Genomic DNA, 25,508 nt, shown 5'->3' with positions numbered 1-25,508 from the left:
CCTGTGGGAGCCCAGCTGTGCCAAACATATTCACCGCAAGTCCCACTCATGTCTGCAGAACACTTGGTCAGTCAGCCATCAGTTACCATACAATGAAGGCTCTGGTCACAACAGCCTGGGTACGGGAGTGTCCCCTAAGTCATCTGCACATACCCAAAACATATGTCTAGCAAGTTGCACAGAGGACCCAGTTGCTCCTATTACAATGATGCCCAGTCCTGTAGGGCCAGTAGTGATGAGCACGAAGTATGTGGAAGTGACAATTTGGACAATGGGAAGCACATCATAAGTGCAGGGGTGCAAGCCACAGATGTGACCATGCCAATGAAATGCTCACAGACAGATGTACACAAATAGTTGATCCAGAAACACCCAGGTAGCTGCAAAGGATGACATGGATACCCACCAAAATAGGATACATATCTCATGGACCACAGGGAGTACCTCACATCAACACATCAGTATGCAACATTGTAAACCAAGCATTACAGGTGTAAGGGCATGTAAAACAACATCAACATGATGTACAGCTAAATCAAGTTCACAGGGACAAAGCAAAAAGCTTTATTCAGCATATGAAAAGTGAAACGTCTGTTCCAACAAAAGGGCAATGGCCAGTCCATGTCCAAATGCCAAGGAGTGAACTAGAGTGACAAATTCAGTATATGAAATTCAAAACGTCTCTGCAATCAAAAGGCCAATGGCCAGTCCATGTCAAAATGCCAAGGAGTGAACTAGAGTGACAACTGTCACACCTTGCTTGCCTGCACTGCTAAAGACCGGGGTCATCCCCTCAGAGGGGCATACATGGGGGCAGGCCAGGCACCGCAGGGACAGGATCAGGGCGCAGCAGAAGGAGGCAGTGAAGAGGTGGGGGATGCTGGCGAGACACTTGCAACTGCAGTGGAGCTGACTGAAGTGGTGGGTGCTGTCACAACTGTGGGGCACAAGTCAGATGGGGTGGGTGCCGGCACAACTCCAGTGGGCAGGTCAGATGGAGTGGATTGGCTCACCACTGCAGTGCCCAAGTCAGACGGTGTGGTCGTGGACTCCAAAGCAGTGCCTACATCCATGGGAGCGGAATGGGGGACAGGTGAGGTCAGGTGAGGTCGGCAGGGTGGGGGGGGACACGGTCCCCACATCAGTGGCATCAACTGTCGGAGGAGCAAGTGCTAGGGGGGATAGCCTTAGCATTTTGGGGATGGTGTATCTGTGTGTGGGTGAACCTGGGGCAGGGAGTGGTGGGGGAACCTCTGGAGTGGTGGCCTTGGGGATGGAGAACGGAGTCAGCAAACCAGCCCCTGTGAGTGTGGAATCAGTCCCCTGCGCTTGCTTGTGTGCACGTCTAGACCTTGGTTTGGGGGTTTCTGTGCTTGGGACAGGTAGGGTGCTAGGAATCATGGGTGGTGCAGGGGTAGGAGGGGTGCGGGACTGTTGGAGGAGGGACACTGCTGCCGTCAGGGAGGAGGCCACGGACTGGTTGGACCTCTGTAGGGCAGACATGCCTGAGGAAATGCCCTCCATGAAAGCCACCAGTTGTGTCAACAGCCCTGTGTGTGCATGGAGGACCTTCAGCATCGATGTCTGCCCTACATGGATCTGTCAAAGTAAGTCCACAGGCTTCTCACTCAGGGCAGCAGGGAACACAGGGGCAGGGGATGCAGTGCCTGGCACAAAGGAGACATGCTCACGAACACGGGAGCCCACAGGGACCTCTGGGATGGGAGCCGATGGGAGGGGGGTGGTGGTGGCGGTGGTGGTGGTGGCAGTGGCGGTGGCAGAGACAGCCTCACTAGCTGGTGTTTGGTGGCTGCTGACACCTGCCTCCACAGGGGAGTTATCCTCAGAGCTGCTGTGGCCTTCAGCTGGGGGGGATGGTGCTGACGACTCCTCTGTGTGGCTCAACCCGCCCTCCGTGCCACTGGGTCCACCTGACTCCTCTCCTTCTGTCCCTGTAAGGCTCTGTGGCTCCTCCTGGTCCGTGGAGCTGTCCCCTCCTGTGGCCGTGGATGTATCTGGATAGGAATAGGAAGTAAGAGAACAACATCAGTCACCTGCACCGACTGCACACGCCACAGTGAATACATCACATCACAGGGCAAGCCCTGGCATCATCAGCTGAACACAGCTCAAAGTGCCAACACTGTTTAGGATAAGACAATTGTCATTCTCAACATCAACCATGGCACACATATCCCTCCTTGACTTTCACACATATGTCCGTTGCATGTTGGATGCTAACACACCAATGTGCCAATATGCACCACCCACACATTAGTTGTACATGCAAGTGAACATGTAGGAGTATGTCACTATACACACAGCACATCTCTTGCGACTGACTCAGTACAGGTGTCCGGATGAAGGGATGGGCAGAGACTCATTTCACATGCTTGGGATGCATGCCAGCAACACACACTATGATGTACTCATGTCCTGATGGGCGAGGCCACAATGGGGTGCATGGTGCACACTTGAACACAACGCAGGCTCACTCATAGCAAGTTCAATGCCATGGCACTGGGATGCCCTGAAAGTCAGTCAACAGTGTCTCCTGTCACAGGGGCAGGGCATCCAGACAACAACAATATGCACTGACTCACAATCCTAGCTCAGGGGTAAAGCTGACTCTGCAGATGGCCGGCACACTTGCCCATCCCATGCAAACAACATATCCAGGACCCAGAAGACCCCACATCATGCAAATCATTCATATGAGTCTCAGCAAACACAAATCCATGTACATTAACACATCACAGTCTGCCATGCATGTAACCCAGCTGCATGAGGGACACAGTTGCATACACCATTGTGCGCTGTCAGATGATCACACACCTACATGTCACACAGGTCTTGTTTCCCACAGTCACATTGCAGATGTCATGCTGACCCTCTGAATCATGGACACCCAAGTTGTACGTAGCAACAAGCCACACCCTAATGACAGGCAGACATCTGAGGGCACATGTCACTAAGCACAACCTGCAATTTCATACACAGGATTGGGATTACAGAGTGTTTCTGAATGCCCTTGAGGGGGCATGACTGGGCAGGACTAAGTGAAACAGTGTTTTGCCCCGGACAGTAGTCAGGTGGCTAAGCAATTGTGACATACTTGATATACATACTCCTGATGGCCAAAAATTGGAGTCCCCTGCTTCATGGTTTTGTTTGGAATACCCCAGAAACATGATGCGAGTCAGACCAGCAATTGGTACACATCTCAGGGCACACACAGTTCACATGTCAGATCTCAGGCATTGTGTAAACAATTGACCTACTCATGAAACACACAACAGAGTCACGGGAACTGATGCTGACTGGTACCTGAAGCATAGCTGACAGCAGGGACACAGTGCCCTAGTGACACAAGCAACAGACTGTAGGTGCCACACCTGTGGAACAGATGAGGAGGGTGCATCACACAAATGAGGGACCTGATTTTGGGACTACAAGACCTACGTAATATGGAAGTGTGACCAGGACAAAAGACTGCTATTTGCATGTCAGACATAGTACACAGATCAGGCATGGACTTACCCCCTTCCTGCTGCTGTCTGGCCTTCAGCTGCCTATCCAGGTCCGGGAAGACCACCGCCAGTATCCAGAGCATGTGGGGAATCAGGGTCCGGTGTCCGCCCCTCCTGAGTGGAGGTGACAGCTTCAGCTGGACTCTAGCTATCCTCCGGGTCCAGCCCCGAAGGTCCTGCCACCTCTTCTGGCAGTTGCGGATGCGGCGCTTGTAGACCCCCACAGAACGAACAGCCCGGGCGATGGTCAGCCAGATCTCCTGCTTCTGGTGGGCATCAACCTGTGAGGATGACAAAGTGAAAAGTACATTAACACACATGCCCCAGATTTGTGCAGCACACAATTCGATATACATGTCATCATCACAAAGGGAAATAAATTACACAGGTAGTGCAACCATGTGAAATGAAAACTCACATGCATGTCTGACATGTTAACAATGCCTGGATAGTTTAAGCTTGCAATAATGCACTTTAGCAGCAGGAAAACTATTCATTACATGTACCTACACACTTTGGTGGATGAAAGTAGTCAGTGAGAATGCTTGCCACTGGTGTACACACTGCTAGTACTGCTAGTCAGACAACATGCATAATTAGGAAGGCAGTGGACAGCACACTCACCTGCTCCCCTGGTGTCCTATAGAGCTTTCTGTACTCTGGAAGGAGCCCGTCCAGCAGGGCCTGGTTCTCCTCCTCAGTGAAGGCTGGGGCCCTCTCCAGAGTACGTGCCATAGCAGGAGCCAGAGGATGCATAGACAGCAGCAGTGGTAGCAGGGATGTGGTCCAGTAGCATGTAGTGCAGGCAAGTGAGCTCCCTGGGGGCCAGCCAGCCTTATATCTGTGCTGCAGAGGCAGACTCTGTGCCATGTGTCCCAAGTGATAGGTCCAACACAGTTGCATTCTATGAATCTGGCCAAACCATTCAAAAGCACACGCCTTCCGCATCGTTCAAATCTTCACCTTTATGGAACACTTGAAATTGCAACATTGTTGTAGGCATCCAACTAAATTTGCAGTGCACAACTCATACAAGTTTTGAATCCGCATCCGTCTCCATGACAGTCCTGAGCCAATGGGTGCGCCCGGCTCGTTCAACTGACTGTACAACGCGTATTTTGAACATACACATGCACCCGTCTCCATACGATTCAATGGCCAAGGCGTACGCCTGTCTCGGACCATGCCTGTCCGATGCGTATGCATGATAGTCACCCGCGTTGGACCTCATTGGATTCAATGACAAAGCATACGCATGGCTCGGTCATGAACCGTGCAATGCGTACGCATTGTCACCCGCGTCAGACCTCATTGGATTCAATGACAAAGTGTACGCACGGCTCGGTCATGAACCGTGCAATGAGTACGCATTGTCACCCGCGTCGGACCTCATTGGATTCAATGACAAAGCGTACTCACGGCTCGGTTATGAACCGTGCAATGCGTACGCATTGTCACCCGCGTAGGACCTCATTAGTGTGACTATTAGATGGATGCAACACACATATAATGGCCATGGACACCTGCGCACACCTGCCACACTATAGCATTGGCCACACAGTGTCCCATGGCATGTAAGGCTGCATTCCCTGGGTGTTTGAGGGGGCCACAGCTGTTTTTTTGTCTTGCACTTTGTGCAGCCACTCCCAGGCTGTTATCTTGTACATGGGGGCAGAGTCCTTTGTGTGTTGTGCACATTACCACTGTGATGTGCAATTGGACAGTAATGGGCATGAGTGAAGGCCACAGTGTCAGGTTGGATATGTTTAAGACATGTCACATACACCCTGAGTCCTGGGGGTGATGGCATGTATGTCACAGTGAAACCTGTAGCCCCACAGTGTGTGTGCATGTTGTGTCTCAGATGTGTCTGATCACATGTTACCAATGGGTGACAGTCTCCACATCCATGTGGTATATGCATCAACCTTGATGGGGTGTGTGACTAAGAGACGTACATGTAGGGCCGGCAGGAACAACAGTGGCCACTACCTGTGGGACTTACGCTTGCCTTATGGTGTGTACGTGCTACGCCATGTCCATTTCTGTGTTGATGTGGCAATACAGGGAGCCTGGGTTTCTGCATGGCAAACATCTGTGATGCCTGGGAGACATGAGTCCTCATTTTTCACTGGGGTGGGTTTTTTTAACGTTGCAGTAGCACATAGGTTGGGTGACACAGCCAGATGATTAGCCCATTGCACTACATGGCACTCATGTGGACATGTGGAATTGAGATGTGAGGTGGTGGTCTCGTAGGTGACATGTGTGTCCATGCCCAACAGCACACACCTCAGTGCATTGTGTAATGTCATGAACTAGCATGTGATAGTGATCGTGGTCATGGCCACATGGGTGGATGTACTGACAATCTTCCTTTGTGCATCTCTGTATTGCAGGGCACCAGCTGTCCATCGTCCGTTCCCAGACCTTGCAACCATGCAGGAACGAGACAGCATCAGACGGTACCGCTTCACCAGGCCACTGATTGAGGAGTTGGCGGAGCAGTTGGCGCCATATCTGCTACCTGGCCGGACATACCCTACAGCACTGAGCCCAGAAGTGAAGGTGATGGCAGCCCTGCACTTCTTTGCTACCGGTGCCTTCCAGTTCACTGTGGCTACTGCTGGTGGTATGTCGCAAACGATGTTTAGTCGGGTGCTACGCGATGTCTTGGAGGGGATGTTGCAATTCCTCGACCTGTATATCAAGTTACCGAGCCAAGATGAACTCCCTAAAATTAAGGATGCCTTTTATACACTGGGGAGGATGCCAAACGTCATTGGATCCATTGACGGGACACATGTTGCCCTGATACCACAACAGGCACATGAGCAGGCATACCGGAACAGGAAGCACTACCATTCGATCAATGCTCTGGTGGTCTGTCTTGCTGACATGTTGATCACACATGTGTGTACACGGTTCCCTGGTTCGGCGCACAATGCATACATTATGAGGAGTAGTCGCATTGAAACGCTGATGTCATAGATGCCAGCTCAGCGTGCCTGGCTTGTCGGTGTGTACTGACTGTTTCTCATTGTATGTGTTTGTCAGTGTTGTATTCCGCACTCCTACAAGACTCAGCTACTTGTTCATTTTTGTGTGTGTAGGTGACTCTGGATACCCCAGCATGCCATGGTTGCTGACACCCCTCAGGAACCCTGTGACACCAGCCGAGCTGCGCTACAATGAGGCACATGGTCGGAGAAGAAGGGTGATTGAGCGGACATTCGGCCTCCTGAACAGCCGCTTTCGCTGCCTGGACAAGACCGAAGGGGCCCTCCCATATGTAAATAATACTGGTCTGCTGCATGCTACACAACATGGCGGTGCGGAAGGAGGTGCCTCCCATCCAGGATGACGATGACGACGACCAACGTCCGGCACCTGTGGAGGATCCAGGCCTGGGCCAAGATGCCAGTGATGATGAAGATGATGGTGACGTCCGCTCCCAGCTCATCAACAACTTCTGTGTTCCAGTGTTGTTATGTGAATGTATGGAGGTAGCCTGGAATGTGTTGAGCCAGCTCTGTTTCTGTCTGAGTGTGTCTGTGTGTCACTTGACTGGATGCGTGCTGTGATGTGTCCATTCAGGTGGTGTGAACTCCACAATAGGGTAGTACTGCTAACTAGTGTTTGTGTAGGTGTTTTGCAACATGTTTTGTGCATGTGTATTGCATTTCTCTCCTGTTCTTCTGTGCTTTTGATTGTATCTTGTCTATCCTTCCCAGGGTCCTTTGTCTGTTGTGTGGCCAGCATGGCCATGTGCTCCCAACAACAGAGCCCAGTGTCAGACATCTTGTCAGTCCCTTCCCACTCCCTGTGAGGCGAGTATGTTTCAGTTTGATCTTGCTGGGCCCTGTGTGTGTGTGTAGGTTGTCTGTGACTGCGACTCCCATCAGACTCTTGGCTACACCCCCCTTCCCAGCATGCCCATGCTTCCTCCCTCTTGACTCTGCTTCCCTGTGAGGGGGTGTGACATCAATGGCAAGATGGCTGACTGTGAAATCCTGGTGTTTGTTTGGCTACAAGTCCAAAGTGAGCCCCTGTGCTTCACACAACAGCACCCAGTACGGGGAATCTTTTGCTGATATTTCAATAAGGTGTGTGTCAATGTATTGTACCCGGTGAGTTGTGTGGCGTTTGTGTTGGGGGGGGGTGTCTCCCCATGCTGAGTAGTATGGTCAGGGCTGTCAGTCCTCCTTCCCATCATGAAACGTGCTTCCATTGTAGGGCGTGCAAGTTGTCTTTCAGGATGTCAGTCAGTGGTGTCCTGCTTCTGATTTGCACACAAGCCCTAGCAGGGCCTTGTGCTCCCCACTGCAGGACCCAGTGTCAGCCATCTTGTCAGTCATTTTCCGCTCCCTGTGATGTGGGCATGTTTCAGAGGGGTCTTGATGGGCCAATCAGGAGGGGGAGCATTATCTGTGACTACAGGCCCCATCATGCTTATGGCTACACTCACTTCACCTGCATCCCCACCATTCCTTCCTGACAGTCAGCTGCACTCTGAGGTGGTGTGTTTGTGGTGGCACACTGTCTGGCTGGGTGTATTTGGCTTAGTGCCACTGGCTTGCTCTATTTGTTTGTAGGTTGGTGCATGTCATGACACAGTACTCAGTCACTATGAGATGGCAGGTATTGTGTTTGTGATACTGGCATACACATCTTGGGTTGATTATCTATTGGTTAGTGTAGCTTTGCTTGCGGTGCATGGTTTCACTGTCCCCTTGCCACACAATCTTAGGTATGTTGTTTCTTACTCACCAGGCTCTGGGATGTCTGTTAGGCCATGGACGCTCTCTGGTGGTAGGATGTCCTGCACCTTCTCCTCCCAGGTCCTGAAGTAGACTGGTTTGGCAGGAGGGCCACCGCCGTTGCGCTGACTCAAGGCATGATCTTTCTCGATGAGTTTCTTGACCCTCCTGCGCACGTCGGTTTTCCGTCCGGATCACTATTTTCCCTCCGGCTCGGTTGTACGGCTTGTATTCCGTACGTGTTGGTTGTAATTCACTCGCGTTGCATCGTACTGCACGGGTCGTACGGCGCTGGTCCGTGTCGGTCGGTATTCGGTCCGGGTCCGTGTCGGTCGGTTCGTTTTGCGGCAGCAATCGGAATCGGCCCCTTAGTGTTTTATGCTATCTTTATTGACAATAGTAACTCTTCAATGGTTATGATTTAGTCACCTGTTTCGCACAGAATTGTTGCACTTGCACTTTAAATGGAGGGGAAGAACAAAGCAACGCGTCATGTAATCAAGGCCTTTGAGAGGCCGAAACACATTATGGCGGCAGTGCGGGGCAACAAATAAACTCACCATTGCACCAGAAACATTGGGTCCGTGTTTGTCTTTTCCGGGCCAATCTGGATGTTGTGGAGACGAAGCTAGCAATATATATATATATATATATATATATATATATATATATATATATATATATATATATATATATATGATTGCTCCAAGTTACCCACAGGTTCGGGACGCACTCAGACCACAGTGTACATCCGCATACCAACACTCACGTCTCGGGCAGCCGACGCGTTTCGAAATAGTTTCTTCTTCAAAGGCTAGATTCCACTCAGTACACAGCATTTGTTTGACCACTCCTTTATTTAATCAGCCGCCTCCTGATAGGCTGCTCAGATGAGCCCTCCCTTTAGGAATTCTGGGATATGTAGTCCCCCATGTAAAAAAGCGTTTGTGGAACTGTTTCTTAAGACCCTCCAATGGGTCCCGATGCGTGCATGGTCAATAGTAGGTGCTGTGGCTCCATTAAGAACTGGACATGATTTCCAGCTCCCTGGCCCGCTGTCATCCATGCGGTGGTGCAGTCCCCTTACGGATGGGTTGCCGCGTGTCAATGATTGCTCCAAGTTACCCACAGGTTCGGGACGCACTCAGACCACAGTGTACATCCGCATACCAACACTCACGTCTCGGGCAGCCGACGCGTTTCGAAATAGTTTCTTCTTCAAAGGCTAGATTCCACTCAGTACACAGCATTTGTTTGACCACTCCTTTATTTAATCAGCCGCCTCCTGATAGGCTGCTCAGATGAGCCCTCCCTTTAGGAATTCTGGGATATGTAGTCCCCCATGTAAAAAAGCGTTTGTGGAACTGTTTCTTAAGACCCTCCAATGGGTCCCGATGCGTGCATGGTCAATAGTAGGTGCTGTGGCTCCATTAAGAACTGGACATGATTTCCAGCTCCCTGGCCCGCTGTCATCCATGCGTGGTGCAGTCCCCTTACGGCTGGGTTGCCGCGTGTCAATGATTGCTCCAAGTTACCCACAGGTTCGGGACGCACTCAGACCACAGTGTACATCCGCATACCAACACTCACGTCTCGGGCAGCCGACGCGTTTCGAAATAGTTTCTTCTTCAAAGGCTAGATTCCACTCAGTACACAGCATTTGTTTGACCACTCCTTTATTTAATCAGCCGCCTCCTGATAGGCTGCTCAGATGAGCCCTCCCTTTAGGAATTCTGGGATATGTAGTCCCCCATGTAAAAAAGCGTTTGTGGAACTGTTTCTTAAGACCCTCCAATGGGTCCCGATGCGTGCATGGTCAATAGTAGGTGCTGTGGCTCCATTAAGAACTGGACATGATTTCCAGCTCCCTGGCCCGCTGTCATCCATGCGGTGGTGCAGTCCCCTTACGGCTGGGTTGCCGCGTGTCAATGATTGCTCCAAGTTACCCACAGGTTCGGGACACACTCAGACCACAGTGTACATCCGCATACCAACACTCACGTCTCGGGCAGCCGACGCGTTTCGAAATAGTTTCTTCTTCAAAGGCTAGATTCCACTCAGTACACAGCATTTGTTTGACCACTCCTTTATTTAATCAGCCGCCTCCTGATAGGCTGCTCAGATGAGCCCTCCCTTTAGGAATTCTGGGATATGTAGTCCCCCATGTAAAAAAGCGTTTGTGGAACTGTTTCTTAAGACCCTCCAATGGGTCCCGATGCGTGCATGGTCAATAGTAGGTGCTGTTGGTCCATTAAGAACTGGACATGATTTCCAGCTCCCTGGCCCGCTGTCATCCATGCGGTGGTGCAGTCCCCTTACGGCTGGGTTGCCGCGTGTCAATGATTGCTCCAAGTTACCCACAGGTTCGGGACGCACTCAGACCACAGTGTACATCCGCATACCAACACTCACGTCTCGGGCAGCCGACGCGTTTCGAAATAGTTTCTTCTTCAAAGGCTAGATTCCACTCAGTACACAGCATTTGTTTGACCACTCCTTTATTTAATCAGCCGCCTCCTGATAGGCTGCTCAGATGAGCCCTCCCTTTAGGAATTCTGGGATATGTAGTCCCCCATGTAAAAAAGCGTTTGTGGAACTGTTTCTTAAGACCCTCCAATGGGTCCCGATGCGTGCATGGTCAATAGTAGGTGCTGTGGCTCCATTAAGAACTGGACATGATTTCCAGCTCCCTGGCCCGCTGTCATCCATGCGTGGTGCAGTCCCCTTACGGCTGGGTTGCCGCGTGTCAATGATTGCTCCAAGTTACCCACAGGTTCGGGACGCACTCAGACCACAGTGTACATCCGCATACCAACACTCACGTCTCGGGCAGCCGACGCGTTTCGAAATAGTTTCTTCTTCAAAGGCTAGATTCCACTCAGTACACAGCATTTGTTTGACCACTCCTTTATTTAATCAGCCGCCTCCTGATAGGCTGCTCAGATGAGCCCTCCCTTTAGGAATTCTGGGATATGTAGTCCCCCATGTAAAAAAGCGTTTGTGGAACTGTTTCTTAAGACCCTCCAATGGGTCCCGATGCGTGCATGGTCAATAGTAGGTGCTGTGGCTCCATTAAGAACTGGACATGATTTCCAGCTCCCTGGCCCGCTGTCATCCATGCGGTGGTGCAGTCCCCTTACGGCTGGGTTGCCGCGTGTCAATGATTGCTCCAAGTTACCCACAGGTTCGGGACACACTCAGACCACAGTGTACATCCGCATACCAACACTCACGTCTCGGGCAGCCGACGCGTTTCGAAATAGTTTCTTCTTCAAAGGCTAGATTCCACTCAGTACACAGCATTTGTTTGACCACTCCTTTATTTAATCAGCCGCCTCCTGATAGGCTGCTCAGATGAGCCCTCCCTTTAGGAATTCTGGGATATGTAGTCCCCCATGTAAAAAAGCGTTTGTGGAACTGTTTCTTAAGACCCTCCAATGGGTCCCGATGCGTGCATGGTCAATAGTAGGTGCTGTTGGTCCATTAAGAACTGGACATGATTTCCAGCTCCCTGGCCCGCTGTCATCCATGCGGTGGTGCAGTCCCCTTACGGCTGGGTTGCCGCGTGTCAATGATTGCTCCAAGTTACCCACAGGTTCGGGACGCACTCAGACCACAGTGTACATCCGCATACCAACACTCACGTCTCGGGCAGCCGACGCGTTTCGAAATAGTTTCTTCTTCAAAGGCTAGATTCCACTCAGTACACAGCATTTGTTTGACCACTCCTTTATTTAATGGGTAACTTGGAGCAATCATATATATATATATATATATATATATATATATATATATATATATATATATGTATATATGTATATATATATATATATCTATATATATATATATATATATATCTATATATGTATATATATATATATATCAGGATACAAGTGCTCAGCAAATGAGGGCGCACTCATGAGACCGTAATTCACCAGCAGGCAATTTGTAGCAGTTCAACCAAACGAGCCGTGCCTGATGCGTTTCGGGTAGTTCCCTTAATCATAGGCGAGACTCACGATAATTTGCGCCACTGCTGAACATTAATTTAAAACATTTGCCCTCCAATGGGCTCCATGGTGTCAAAACCCACTGATTGCTGGGAGTTGTAGTGTCCAACAGTCTGCCTCTTGCCCCCGTGGGATCCGGTAAGTTTCCTTCAGCTTTGAATAAGCCGTGAAGCGCCGCATGTGCCCGCAATCCATGGAACAGTCTCCCCACTGCTGACGTCGCTAAAATAGCGCGTCGTGGCCCCTATGTAGATCCAAGGGTGGTGCGCCCTCCACGCCCGAATCCGACGTGAATACATCAGGATACAAGTGCTCAGCAAATGAGGGCGCACTCATTAGACCGTAATTCACCAGCAGGCAATTTGTAGCAGTTCAACCAAACGAGCCGTGCCTGGCGCATTTCGGGTAGTTCCCTTAATCATAGGCGAGACTCACGATAATTTGCGCCACTGCTGAACATTAATTTAAAACATTTGCCCTCCAATGGGCTCCATGGTGTCAAAACCCACTGATTGCTGGGAGTTGTAGTGTCCAACAGTCTGCCTTTTGCCCCCCGTGGGATCCGGTAAGTTTCCTTCAGCTTTGAATAAGCCATGAAGCGCCGCATATGCCCGCAATCCATGGAACAGTCTCCCCACTGCTGACGTCGCTAAAATAGCGCGTCGTGGCCCCTATGTAGATCCAAGGGTGGTGCGCCCTCCACGCCCGAAGCCGGCGTGAATACATCAGGATACAAATGCTCAGTGGCGCAAATTATCGTGAGTCCCGCCTATGATTAAGGGAACTACCCGAAACGCGTCAGGCACGTGCAGAGAGGTATTCAGAGGCCACGCCCCTTTTTACAACACTCTGCAACACAGCTCCGTGGCGCTTACTGGAGGTACCTGGTGGGCTAGTTGGTCCCCAGGGACCCTCAGGATTGAAGAGGAATTAATTCCCCAACTTAAAACGCTCCACAGGGCGTGTTTGCACACATATCACCTTATGTCCCGCCCCCTAACCTTCACCACTGTGCAAACGCGCCCCGTGGAGTGTTTTAAGTTGGGGGATTAAGTCCCCTTGAATCCTGAGGTCCCCTGGCGGCCAACTAGCCCACCAGGTACCTCCAGTAAAATGTAAATTTGATACTTGTATAGCGCACTACTCACCCGCAAGGGTCTCAAGGCGCTTGTACGAATACCGCTGTGGAACCCATCCTGGCTTTCCCTGTGAGGCGTCCACTCCTGGGCACCCCCAAGGTGGAGGCCAGGTATCCTTAGCGTTGTGGGGGCCGTTGTGGAGATTAAGCAAGCTATTGCCCAGAGTTGCAGAGTGGGACTCCATGATTGGAATAGGCACCGAGGCAAGAATTATCAGGTCTGTGGAATTTTTGAGCCCAAGACCCGTCAAGGCGGGGGATTGAACCCTGGTCCCGGGCTAGACCTCTGCATCAGAGTCTGCCGCTCTAATCATTGAGACACACTTCTCCACAGCGGGGAAAGTGTTGGATAGCGGAGGGGTAAAAATTTATATTTCCATTGGAGTCACTTCAAATTAAAAACAAACAAATTAACAACAACACAAAAGATTTTAAAAAATTAAAAAATAAATCATACATAAAAGTTTTAAAAATTACAAAAGATAGAAACAGATTAGAATGTTAATAAGATCTAACAAATACCTAGAAAGATTATTTTAAAAATGTTTAAAATAATTTAAAACCAAAAAAAACGTTTTATTAGAAAATTGTTATAAACAAAAACATTATTTATGTAATATTTTTTATATCCTAACCTATAACACCACACAATTCACAACCCACATTTAAATTTTGATGAATGAACCTCCATAATTAACATAATTAATTATCAATTAAACAAATATTATTAATTTAACATTTTGCAAAACAAATAAAAATTAATTTACTCCCCAAACGTTACCCCTATAAAAACAAAACACACACACAAAATAACGATAGACACTTACCATAAATATTTATCAATTGTTGAATTAATATTAATAATCAACTAATTATTAATTAATTAAACAAAAATTACTTTCCACCCTCCACCCCAATAAACACCACAACCCACACCTAAAAACCATTACACAATTTCCATAACTAATTTTACGATAATAAATTAACATCAATTAATTTGTTTATAATAATTTACTTCCCACCCTTTACCACTATAAACCCCACAACTTACATCAAAATTAATTACACAATTGCCATATTTTAATTTTAAATTGATTAATTAGCATTAATTAACAAACAATTATTAATTAATTATAAATAAATTAGTTCCCACCCTATTCTCTTATAAACCCACCACTCATTCCAAGAAAAATGACAGCATTAACATAATTATTACAAATTAATATATTAATTAATAATAATTAACAACCAATTAATGAATGTTTAATAATAAAATACCTCCCACAATTAACACTATATAATATTAATTAAATAAATATGAATACATCAAAAATACTAATATATTTATTATATTAAATTACTTCCCACCCTATTCCCCTATGAACCCACAACCCACTCCTAAAAAATGACATAATTAACATAATTGCCAATTAATTAATTAATAATAATTAACAGCCAATTAATTAATAATTAATAATAAATTAATTCCCACAATAAACACTATCAAATCAAAATTAAATAAATGCTAATACATAAAAAAATATAATTAATTTATTATAATTAAATTACTCCCCACCCTATTCCGCTATAAACCCACAAACACATCTTAAAAAAACTACACAATACACATAATTTCTAATTAATTCATTAAATATAATTACCAACTAATTAATAATAAATGAATTCCCACAATTAACCCTATAAAATCTAAATTAAATGAATACTAATACATTAAAAAAATAATTAATGTATTATATTTAAATTACTTCCCACCTTAATCCCGTATAAACCCACAACCTGCTACAGAACTTAAAAATGCAAAATTGAATCAAGATAAAATTAATAACTTCTAAAAATATAACACATTAAAAAACAAAACAAATTCTTATACAAAAAAATAGATCACATACTTTTAAAATACATACTAAAATACATAACACTAATTTAAACATTGATATTTGAAACAACTGTATTTTTGCAAACGCTAATAACAACTTCGATATTTCCAATGCAAGTCGATATTCTTGACCACGATATTCTTCCTGTCGATATTTCTGTATCACGATATTTAAAACTTGATATTTGCGTATGTCGACATTTTGAACTCGATATTCTGTCTGTGGACTGTTATTTCTACCATGCCAACCACCTATGGCCAGGCATATTCGTGCCCATCACTGGCTCCCTATTGATAAACATATTGCTTTAAAAAGTTTTATGTATATATTTTAATGCGTTACACAATTTTTTGTATTTTTGTTTTTTTGTTTTATAAAGCGTGAACTAGTCCCAAAGGAATCAGAGCATTTTACAAGAGCACCAGTTGCGTTACAGACGGATACGTTATTTTTTTGAGGCACAAGGAGATTAAATGATTTGCCCAGACTCACAGGATGTTGAGTGTCCCTGTCGAGACTGGAACCTTGTTCCCAAGCTTCGAAGTTGACCGCCCTAGCAGTTAGACCACATCCTCGTGGCCCCCTTTTAAACAAGAATCTCTTTTCATGGTACGATGCCACAAGAGAACTCAGCTCTTCTGCTCATCTGTTGCAGGTTCCTAAAGTTAAGAAATCTCCACAAGGTTTTATATTTTGCCTATCATGGTTTAATTTCTCTATAACCACCCCCTTCCTCATTGAGAGCCCAAAAAAACATGAGTGAGTTTAGAAAACTGCTGAAAACTTGGCTAGTCTCTAAACCTGATCTCAGTACTGTCTCTAGCAAATAATCTTAATGTAGTGCCAGGACACTTCCGGGTAATCCTGCACTTTATGAATATCTTATAAATAATAATAATGATAATAATAATAATAATAAGGGAGGTGAAGGTGATGCCAATTGGAGTTTAAATGCTTGGACCATGCACTCGCCAGAAGGGACCTTTGTAGAGAAAACAAACTTTGCTCTAGAGCAGGGGTCTTCAAACTGTGGGGCGTGATCCCCAGGGGGGCCGTGGAGCTATGCAAAGGGGGTCACGCCTTCCCAGTCACACTTCTGCCCAGACCCAAGGGCTTCAGGCCCCCTCTTCCCCCGTCCTGTGTCTCAGCCCGGGCTGCTGCAGTGCAACTCGAGCTGCAGGGGGGCTCAGCTGGGCAGTGTCTGGAGTCTTATCTCCGGCACACCCGAGTTTTTTACAGGTCTTTAAAGACCATTTGCATATTTACATGGCTTTGTAAACTGGTTACTGAGGCTTAGTTTTTTTTCTGGGTCCAGTACCCCCAGTACCCCCTGGGTCCCCACTCGGCCTATTCCTTACATTTGTATTTTACATTTACTGCTGTAGTGTGAGAATGTATTTAATGAAAAGGAATATAAAGAAGGGTTGCCAAAAGAAAAATGCCTGCTGTGTTTTGTTTAAAGAGCCTGCAAAGTTCTCCTCTTGACACTAAATAGACTTATAAATAAAAAAGTATGTATGCATTCGTTTTGTGACTTTTCTGTCTTTGTTCTCTTTAATTGTCAGTATAATTGAGGCAGCCCTAGAACACAATTAAAAGTGCTTTCTATTTATATTTGCTGTTCGAAGTATGCACAGATAAGTGCTGAAAATACAGCTTTAGGTGACTGCTTATTTTTGTACCGACTGGGCCATCAAAATAATCTGCTGGCAACCCTAACCATAGGACTGTAAGTTTGTTGCAGGATCAGCACATTATTTATTTCCTTCAACCTCGATCCCTGATTAATGCCGCAATAGTTTAACTTAGGTCTTAAACTCTACGCCGCCATCAATAACATGCTGAGTTACTTCATGGGTCTGGGAATGCACCCTACATTCAGATAACTCATTCCTCATTCTCGCCCTTCACTTTCACGCTCAGCCTGCACTCACAGCGATCACAATGCACTCACACTGATCACCATGCACTCACACCATTCACCCGCTCACCCTACACTCACAACGCACTTGCGCTGTTCACCCTACACCTCACCCTGCAGTCACACGAGTACACTACTCATCCTGCACTCATGTGACACTTCACTCACCTGTCCCCCTCACTGCTCAATATGCAACTCACTCAAACAAGCCCATCAGTAATCATACATTCATTCATCCCATTCTGAACTTGCATCCTCACCCAAATTCATACGCCACCTCACTCACCCTGCAGTCACTCCTCTTGCCCTACTCTCCACTGTTGCATCTCTCACTCTTGTCACCCACACAGTGGAGAGGGTTAATGTGCCTGCTACAAAGAATATGTACCATGCAGATCACAGAAATTAGTGTGAGTAAACTATGAGTAGCGCTATAAAAAAATAAAATGTTTGTCAGGTGCTAGAGAGAGGAGGTGCATTGTTGGTGAGTGGCAGTGAAGGAATTCATGGAGAAGGAGGAAACGGGGGTGGGGCATCAAAGAAGTCTGTTGCACCGGGTGCGACCAGTGTTAGGGCCAGCCCTGGCTGGGAGTGTTAGCCCCCCCCCCCCTCCGAAGTTCTGGTCTAGTGACTCCCCTGCTTCTGCCTATTATTATTATTTACATTTGTAGTGCGCTACTGTTACCAAAAGATGTCCTGGGGCTAATAACCATCTGCTGCCTGAAGGCAAATGAGAAACACACAGAAGGAGAACCAGCCAAATGGGGTAACCTACAGAGCATAGAGAAAGGTTTTTATATCTTCCTAAAGGATAATAGATTCTTGGTGGAGCGAAGCAAAGGAGGGTGCACGTTCCATAACTGCGCGGCCTGCATCAAAACAGCGAGACAGACAACTCATGCCTTCTTGAATTAGGGAACAATAAGCAGAGTGGCACATGCGGAGAGGAGCATACGGGTCCGACCCGTATGCTTGGTGAGGAGAGATGAGAGTATAAGAGAGGACAGCAAGGGAGTGAGATAATTTGATTGAAGAGGTCAGGGATGAGGAGAAATGTGAATTGCCAAAGAGAAGTGTGGACACGCAAGAGTGTGAGCCAAAGGTGAGGGCTTCTGTTAGAACATAGAGGAGATGTGAAAGATGAATGGGGGACTGGAGAGGTGTAAGATACAAATAGACAAACATTTGAATGGAGAGACAAGGTGAATGAGAAGTGCTGAGGGGCACGGGAGGTGACAGGACCAGAGAGGCCATGAGATAAATGCGAGAGACTGTTAGAGATGAGGGCAGTGAAAAGACAGAATGGCAAGAGGTGATTAAGGGTGAAGTGAGAGGTTGAATGGGGAGAGTTCAAAAGTTGTAAAAGGGGGGTAAATGAAAATGGCCTGCAAAGTGAGAGAGGGATCCGGTGTTAGGAGAGGAGAGAGGGATGGAAGTGAGGGGGTGAGAGGAAAGCTGCACGGGTAAACTGCTTAACTCTGCACAAAACCACCAGGGTTTTAAGGAACCCCTGCTTCTCCCGGCCAGGGCCAGGTGAGCTTCTAATGTGGCAGCACGTATTCCTGCGGAGTGGAAGGTCCTTCACAAAGGTTGACTTGAAATCTTTCTGATGATAATTGCTGTAATTTGGTTATAAACGGGTACTGATTGGGTGAAATCTTTCCTCAGTGTTACTGTGTGTAAAAAATGTCAAAATAATGAAGCAATGCTATCCCCAAAAATGCGGCATCACATAACCTCATTTACATTTTCCTCCCACACAATTTAGTCGACTGTCGCGTAATTTGGTCCTCACCTGCCTTATCATTCCAGTAGTCCTGCCTACAGTTTTAGAAATTTTTGTCAGGAGTGGGTCCTTTCGCCTCAAAATGTTGACAGGAGGGTCTCGGCATCCAAAAGTTTGAAGACCTCTGCTCTAGAGAGATGCTAGTCTTCTTGGTAGCTCAAGTGCAAAATTAAACTGCTGACTGTTAAAATTGTGACTGTTAAAATGGTGACTGTTAAAGGGGACTTTGTTATTAGCTTCATTTCAGTTCACAGAGGTTGGGATGACTATTTAAGAGATGGTGAGAACTAGTAAGTAAAAAATTCAAGACAAGTTGACCATGGCATGTATTCAAGTATGCAGGATGCTAGTGCTGTAGCACTGAGCATTGCATTTTCCTTCAGATGTGTAATATGGGTTACAGAGATAGGCAGTAATGCGTGTTTATAAGAAGACAAGGGGGAGGCAGGAGAAAGACAAAAAGCCTAACACTGTCGGGGGTCTGGCAAACAATTTGAAGAGAACATGTTACATGCGACACAGCTACAAGAAAGTGGTAGATTCCAAGGAGTGCCCCCTTTTCAAATGGAGGGTAGATAACCAGTGTGGCAGAAAGTGAGATGTTTTCTACTTGAATGTGTAGATGAAAGTAATGAAATGAACATGATTAATAGTACCACAGCACTATAAAAAAAACTTAGGAACACACGTGGGTCAGCCGAATAATATTGGAAGTGTTCATTCGTTTTCTCCCTACATCATAGCAGAAAAAATATTCCCTTCCCTATGGAGAAGAAAAAGTTAGAGAATATCCTGGGTGGAAATGTGGATGTTTTATGGAAAATCGCCATCTCATCGGGAACTTATGAAGGGAGTACTATGGATATTTTGAAGTATAAACAACTTTGGCCTTGTATTTCAAACATTGAGAATTGCAGGGTATTGTACAAGATAGAGAGGGTGGCTCTAATAGGGTAGTCCAATCAAGACGATTTTAATATAAATTTTAAATATTGATCAAGTGCTTGTAGCAAAAAGCAAAATTACAAGAACAACCTGAAAGAGCTCTTCTCCTTCTGTGTTCACTCACAATGGTGAAGATGCACCCTTTTAAAATAATTGTCAGGGTTTAAGAAGGGTAGGGTATAATTTATAGGAACCATACATTGTCAGACTGGCTGCTTAGACAGCTAAAAAACTCGATAGTGAGATTAGATCCTATAGATCCGAATAGAAACATATGGATGGGTTGCCGCCTCTTAACCAACAGCACTGGTATACCAGGTATGCCGGAGAGAGTAAATAGTTTCACACCACAAAATTATCTTAATTTATCATCGGATTACGTGGCACCTCTCTTCCAAACATTTATCACAATCTGTACCTTTTCATGGAACAGCAGACCGTCATTAAGGTTTAACATTTGCCCCGATGGTGTACAGAGGCTCATGTTTTAGGGTGTACCTCTGGATGACTAATTTCTGGATAACATTTCAGTGATTATAATCTGAAGAATAATAGAAGCGACATTTTCTTGACAACATGAACGAACAAGGGTTGAGTTAAAATGAGTCACGACGGCAGATAAATGTGTCAAGTGTAACACACGTTGGGCAATCTGCAGTGAAGAAAGGAATATATCCTATAATTAAAGTAGTAGATGCCATTAAACAATCAGAAGCCTATAAAGACGAAGGCCAAATATAATTTTGTGTGTGATTGAAGGAGTATTCTGCCAAGTTCATTGAACATTGTACTAATAAGCTTTATATCTGGAGCGAGCAATATATGTTTTAGTGTTTGACGGCCAGACTAACAAAGACCCATATTAAATTCATTTGACTTAAATACAACATTTTACTCGCTTTAGATGCAAATTTAACATGCTTGATTGCCCGCTTAACTCAATGTTCACAGGGAATTTGAAGCTACCACAGCATATGCATCACTGTCTGGATACGAAATGGTGATTAGACATTGGGTAAAGAAAGATTCAATGCTTCTTGTGTGTTGTGAAATGATAGGTGAATAAAGCATATGAACTGGACAAAGTACTTAGGGAGTTGAGTCTGTGTGTCCTAGAAGAATGGACAAATCAGAAGGAGTACAAATAAGACGCGGAACAATTGTTGGTAGAGATTACTTGATGAAAATGATAAGCTAATGTTTGAAATTGCCCTTTTGGCTGGGGCATTCTGGGTTTTTTGCCATTTTGCTAAACTCTATTTTTGTTGGCCATGGAATTCCATGCACTTTACTCGTACTAACCAGTAGTAAAGTGCTTGTACTCGTCCTTTTAATAAGTTGAAATTTGATATACACCTGATTGGCCTATTTAACTTACCTATAAATCCCTAGTATATGGCACAGAGTGTACACAGCCCCTTTAAGTTAAATGTCACTAGTGGCCTGCGGCACCAATTTTTCCACCCGTTACAGTGACCCAGCAAAACTGTCTTCAGACCTACCATTGTAACCTGGCTGTGCAGTTGTAAACCGCCAATTCAACATGTCAAAATGAACCCTTTTTGACAGGTCAAACCCTTCCTTTTAAATATTAATATGTCACCCCTAAGTAGGCCTTATTACCCATAAGGCAGGGTGCATGGTATTTGAAAGTACTCTTGCTCATGGCCTTACAGTAAAAAGGCCCAAGAGTTATTTTCACTGTAGCCAGGCTGGATGCTCCATGGGAAAACATTGGGTTACATTATTACATATAATAATGCTAACTTCGATTTGGAAGTAGCTAGAAAAATATTCAAGGACTCTTTTGAATAGTTATCAAAATCCTATTTAATGGTAAAATTAAATTTTGTATAACTATTAAGGAAAAGGTACTTTAAGAAAGTTACCTTTTCCCTGACTGAAGTACTCTGGATTCTAATCTGCATTTTGCTCTCCCACTTCTGCCGGCCACGGATAATCATTTAAATGGGTATGAGCGAGGTGTGAACTTGTACCCAGGACAGGGACAAAAGGCCCATTCTACAGCACACAAGTAAAGAGGAAATCGCCTGAATTGATTGATTTTGTGCAGGAAGGTGTCCCTCAGCTAATAACCCAATTTCTTATCCCTGGTTTATTTGGGTGACAGAAAATTATTTTAATAACAAAACAAATAAGCTTGTTGGGGGAAATTGAGTTTATTTATGTAAAGTGCAAAGCTCGCAAGTGGGAAACCTTTTTTTGTTGAATTTCAAGCAGATGGTTAAGAGGAACAGGAGAACGTTATAGCATTTCCAAATTATAATTAAAACTGATATCTGAAAGAATAACCATGCAGAGTTGTTGGCAATTATTGCTGATGCTATTTCCTTGCTGTAAAAGAGTTCTTGTTATAATTTCTTAATTATTGTGGAGGCATTTCTCATTTGTAATGATATAACCTGAAATTACATTATCTTTAACCCACACTGTATGCCCCATTTCAATTAAAATTCATACTATATGACTGAGAATCTTCTTGGAATTGGCATGATGGAAAATGAAAGCAGGTGGGATGGAACATTGAAGTCCTATGTATATGCATTTGAAAAATGTTGAAAACCACACCATGATTACCTAAACTGCTTGTAAATCATAGTTTTCATTTCTTTGATGATTTTAGATAAATGGAACTTAAAAGTACTCTGTGATGTCACAATTCCTGCCATGTTTTCTTGGATAGGTGAAACACCAATACCACTGGGAAGGATCAGACTTGTCTGGCACACATTCATTAATATAAATATATTTCATAAGTATTCCCTTAAGAACTGGGAGCAAGATATAAATGTTTGCATTAGACCTGGCATCCTCGGAGTGCTTCCCCCTAACATTTTGCCTTCAGTCCTCCAGTTTTTGATGGCTTCATTTTTGCTGACCATAGGACTCTGCTACCCAGTGTATGTGCTCTTTCCCTAAAAGATGGTAACATTGGCTCATACCCATTTGGCATATTTAATTTATTAATAAGTCCCTAAAAAAGTGCATTACATGTGCCCATGGCCTGTAAATTAAATGCTACTAGTGCACCTGCGGCAATGATTGTGCCGCCCACTTAAGTAGCCCTTTAAACATGTCTCAGGCTTGCCATTACAGAGCCTGTGTGTGCAGTTTAAACTGCCATGTTGACCTAGCAAAATAAATATTTTGCCAGGCCAAAACCTTCCTTTTTAATACATATATGTTTCAGCTAAGGTAGGCCCTAGATAACCCCAAGGGCAGAGTGCAGTGTGTTTAAAAAGTTGAACATGTTCATTTAAGCTTAAATGTCCTGGTAGTGAAAAACTCTTAAATTCATTTTCCACTGTTGCAAGCCTATTAATTTTTCAGCAAGTTTTTTGGATATAAACAAACACAAATACTGAAAAGTGGGACACAAGCCTGCATCCTACTACACAAACATACAAACATAAAATAGGGAGAACATTTAAGCGTGGCTCAGGCAACGCTTACGGTTTGTTTTGACAAATAGTATGAATTTTAAGAAACAAATCGCAAGTAACGTCTCTACACAGTTAATAATGACATCACATTTCGTGCATGAGGCGTTTTAAGGTGTCAACGGCGTTTCGATCCAAGTGATCAACGCGTGGATCATCTTCAGGACATTATATTAGCATGCCTGTATATAAGTGCCTAAGATAACTGTAAATTAGACATAGGTCAAGAGAAGGGAGGAAGAAGACATAAGGAGAAAATTAGGGGGGTGTATATCATCGGTATACAGCCTCGAGAGAACACAAGCTAGTCTGAACAAAAAATGTTAGCTACAAAGAATTATCAAGATGCATTGGTAAAAAACAGTGGTAATAATGAATCACGTGGTGCAGTGAGAAGGAGTAAGTGACTGAGTGAGATAATAAGTCTTGGAGTTAGCACGACAGCATACATTTAACGCTTGGTAAAAACAATTGTGTCACGTCGATAAGGTGTCAATACATTCAGCAGTATGAGCTTTTATGGTAGTAAACTAGCATTTTGATAAAGAAGAAAATTGCGGCGCAGTGGATACGTGGAGGAGAGAAAAGAGAGAAATAGATCAAGAATGTCGCAGTGAGTGAGGAGAAAGGTTCTGTTGCGGGTATTAGACCATATTTAAGCATAAAAACACGGCGCAGTGAGTGTGTGATTTAAAAAGGACAAGAGGATGCCGTAGTGAAAAGGTAGAAACTCTAGGTTGACCGCCGAGCTTGGCAGACAAGGGAATGTAGCAGCAAGAGGATAGGGGCTAAGAGAACCGCCGTGCGTAGCGGACGTGGTTGCCGTGGTAGAGGATGAAAGAATATAGGCACAGAAGGATCCTTACTTGGGGACTGTGGGTGTGACAACACCGGATGCGGGAACGTCCGGGCTCGGTAGGGACTCCTACGGGAGTGGGGGAGTACCCAGAATCAGCGGCAGTGAGGAAGCGGGAGTGCGAGGAAGAAAGTGTGTACAATGATGCTTACCGGCCATCGCAGATATGCGGTACTGGCAGGTCGAGGATCAAGGGGCACTTCAGGGAACACTTCAGGAGGCGCTGTGCGTAATACAACTTTGCGATGGCAGCGCGATGGCCTGAAAGCAATGGGGGTGTTAGTTTGTACCGGAGAGAGGTCATGTAGTGTGGCAGAAGCACAGGACAGGGACTCACCTCAAGTAAAGAAATTGGAGGGATTCACGAGAGTGGAGCCACAGGCGTGTACTCGGACGGCGTAATGACCTGGAAGGTATTGACAGGGGGTCAATTCGGCTGACAGCAACTGGGAATTGAGGATCTAAAAGAGCGCTGTGAAGGCGTGCTTACCAAAAGTCTATGAATGCGCTGTGCTGCTCAGGGGGTCAGCATCAGGTATAGCGGAGGGAAAGGTGACTAAGGCTCTGCTTCAAGAAGTGCGAGAAGTGCCCTGATAGGTCGGTAGAATCATGTGATGGAAGTTTATCAGAAAGTGAAGAAGGGCCTGGAAGATGGAAATGGTGGCCATATTGGAGTGGGGTGAGTTCCATAGAGTGAGTGTAGGAAGACTTGAATTGAGTGCGATGAAGAAAGGGTGAAGGCGGGTGGGAGGACAGAAAAGAAGAATGGGTGACATAATTCCGTGACAAAGTAATAATGGCTAAAAACCTTTTCATCAGAATTGTAGGCTAAAAAACCTATGAAACAAAATTACATGAAAAAATCTGCAAGGGGGCAGACTAAGTTCAGTCCTTGAATTTAGATAAGACTGGTCCAGTCCTTAAGGCGATTCAACCCTGTATGTAAACTGTTGGTTTTCACGATCCATTTGAGTTCTTCTTTGTTTAGAAGTTTGCCAATGTCACCTCAACTTGGCGGGAGTTTGACCACAGTTATAATAGTCCAGCGAATATCATCCTCGGAATGGCCATTTTCAGTGTATGGTTCCACCAGAGGTGCATTGGGTGTCTTGCATCATATTCTACTCCGGTGTTGGCAGATGCAAATGCGTGTTTTTTGGGTAGTCTGTCCGATATAGATTCTGTTGCAAGGACAAAGGATCG

The 25,508-nt window shown here is 45.5% G+C and overlaps 1 protein-coding gene across 6 annotated transcripts in view; it reads right to left on the bottom strand.

The window, feature by feature from the left end:
- Positions 1–577: 577 nt before the first annotated feature.
- LOC146867909 (uncharacterized) overlaps positions 578–25,508 on the bottom strand; it is a 204,154-nt gene continuing 179,223 nt past the window's right edge. For all 6 annotated transcript variants that reach the window (XM_085608626.1, XM_085608627.1, XM_085608631.1 and 3 more), the window contains 2 exons: positions 3,541–3,811; positions 578–2,015 (listed from right to left, as the gene is read on the bottom strand). In XM_085608626.1, coding sequence (XP_085464752.1) covers positions 1,603–2,015; positions 3,541–3,811 — 684 coding nt within the window. In that variant the 3' untranslated portion in view covers positions 578–1,602. The remainder of the gene's footprint in view (positions 2,016–3,540; positions 3,812–25,508) is intronic.

The sequence above is a fragment of the Triturus cristatus genome, chromosome 1_2 (assembly GCF_964204655.1).
Source record: "Triturus cristatus chromosome 1_2, aTriCri1.1, whole genome shotgun sequence".
In the NCBI taxonomy this organism is placed as follows: domain Eukaryota; kingdom Metazoa; phylum Chordata; class Amphibia; order Caudata; family Salamandridae; genus Triturus; species Triturus cristatus.
Note: the sequence above shows the minus strand (reverse complement) of the source record. Positions and strands in the feature narration are given on the sequence as shown.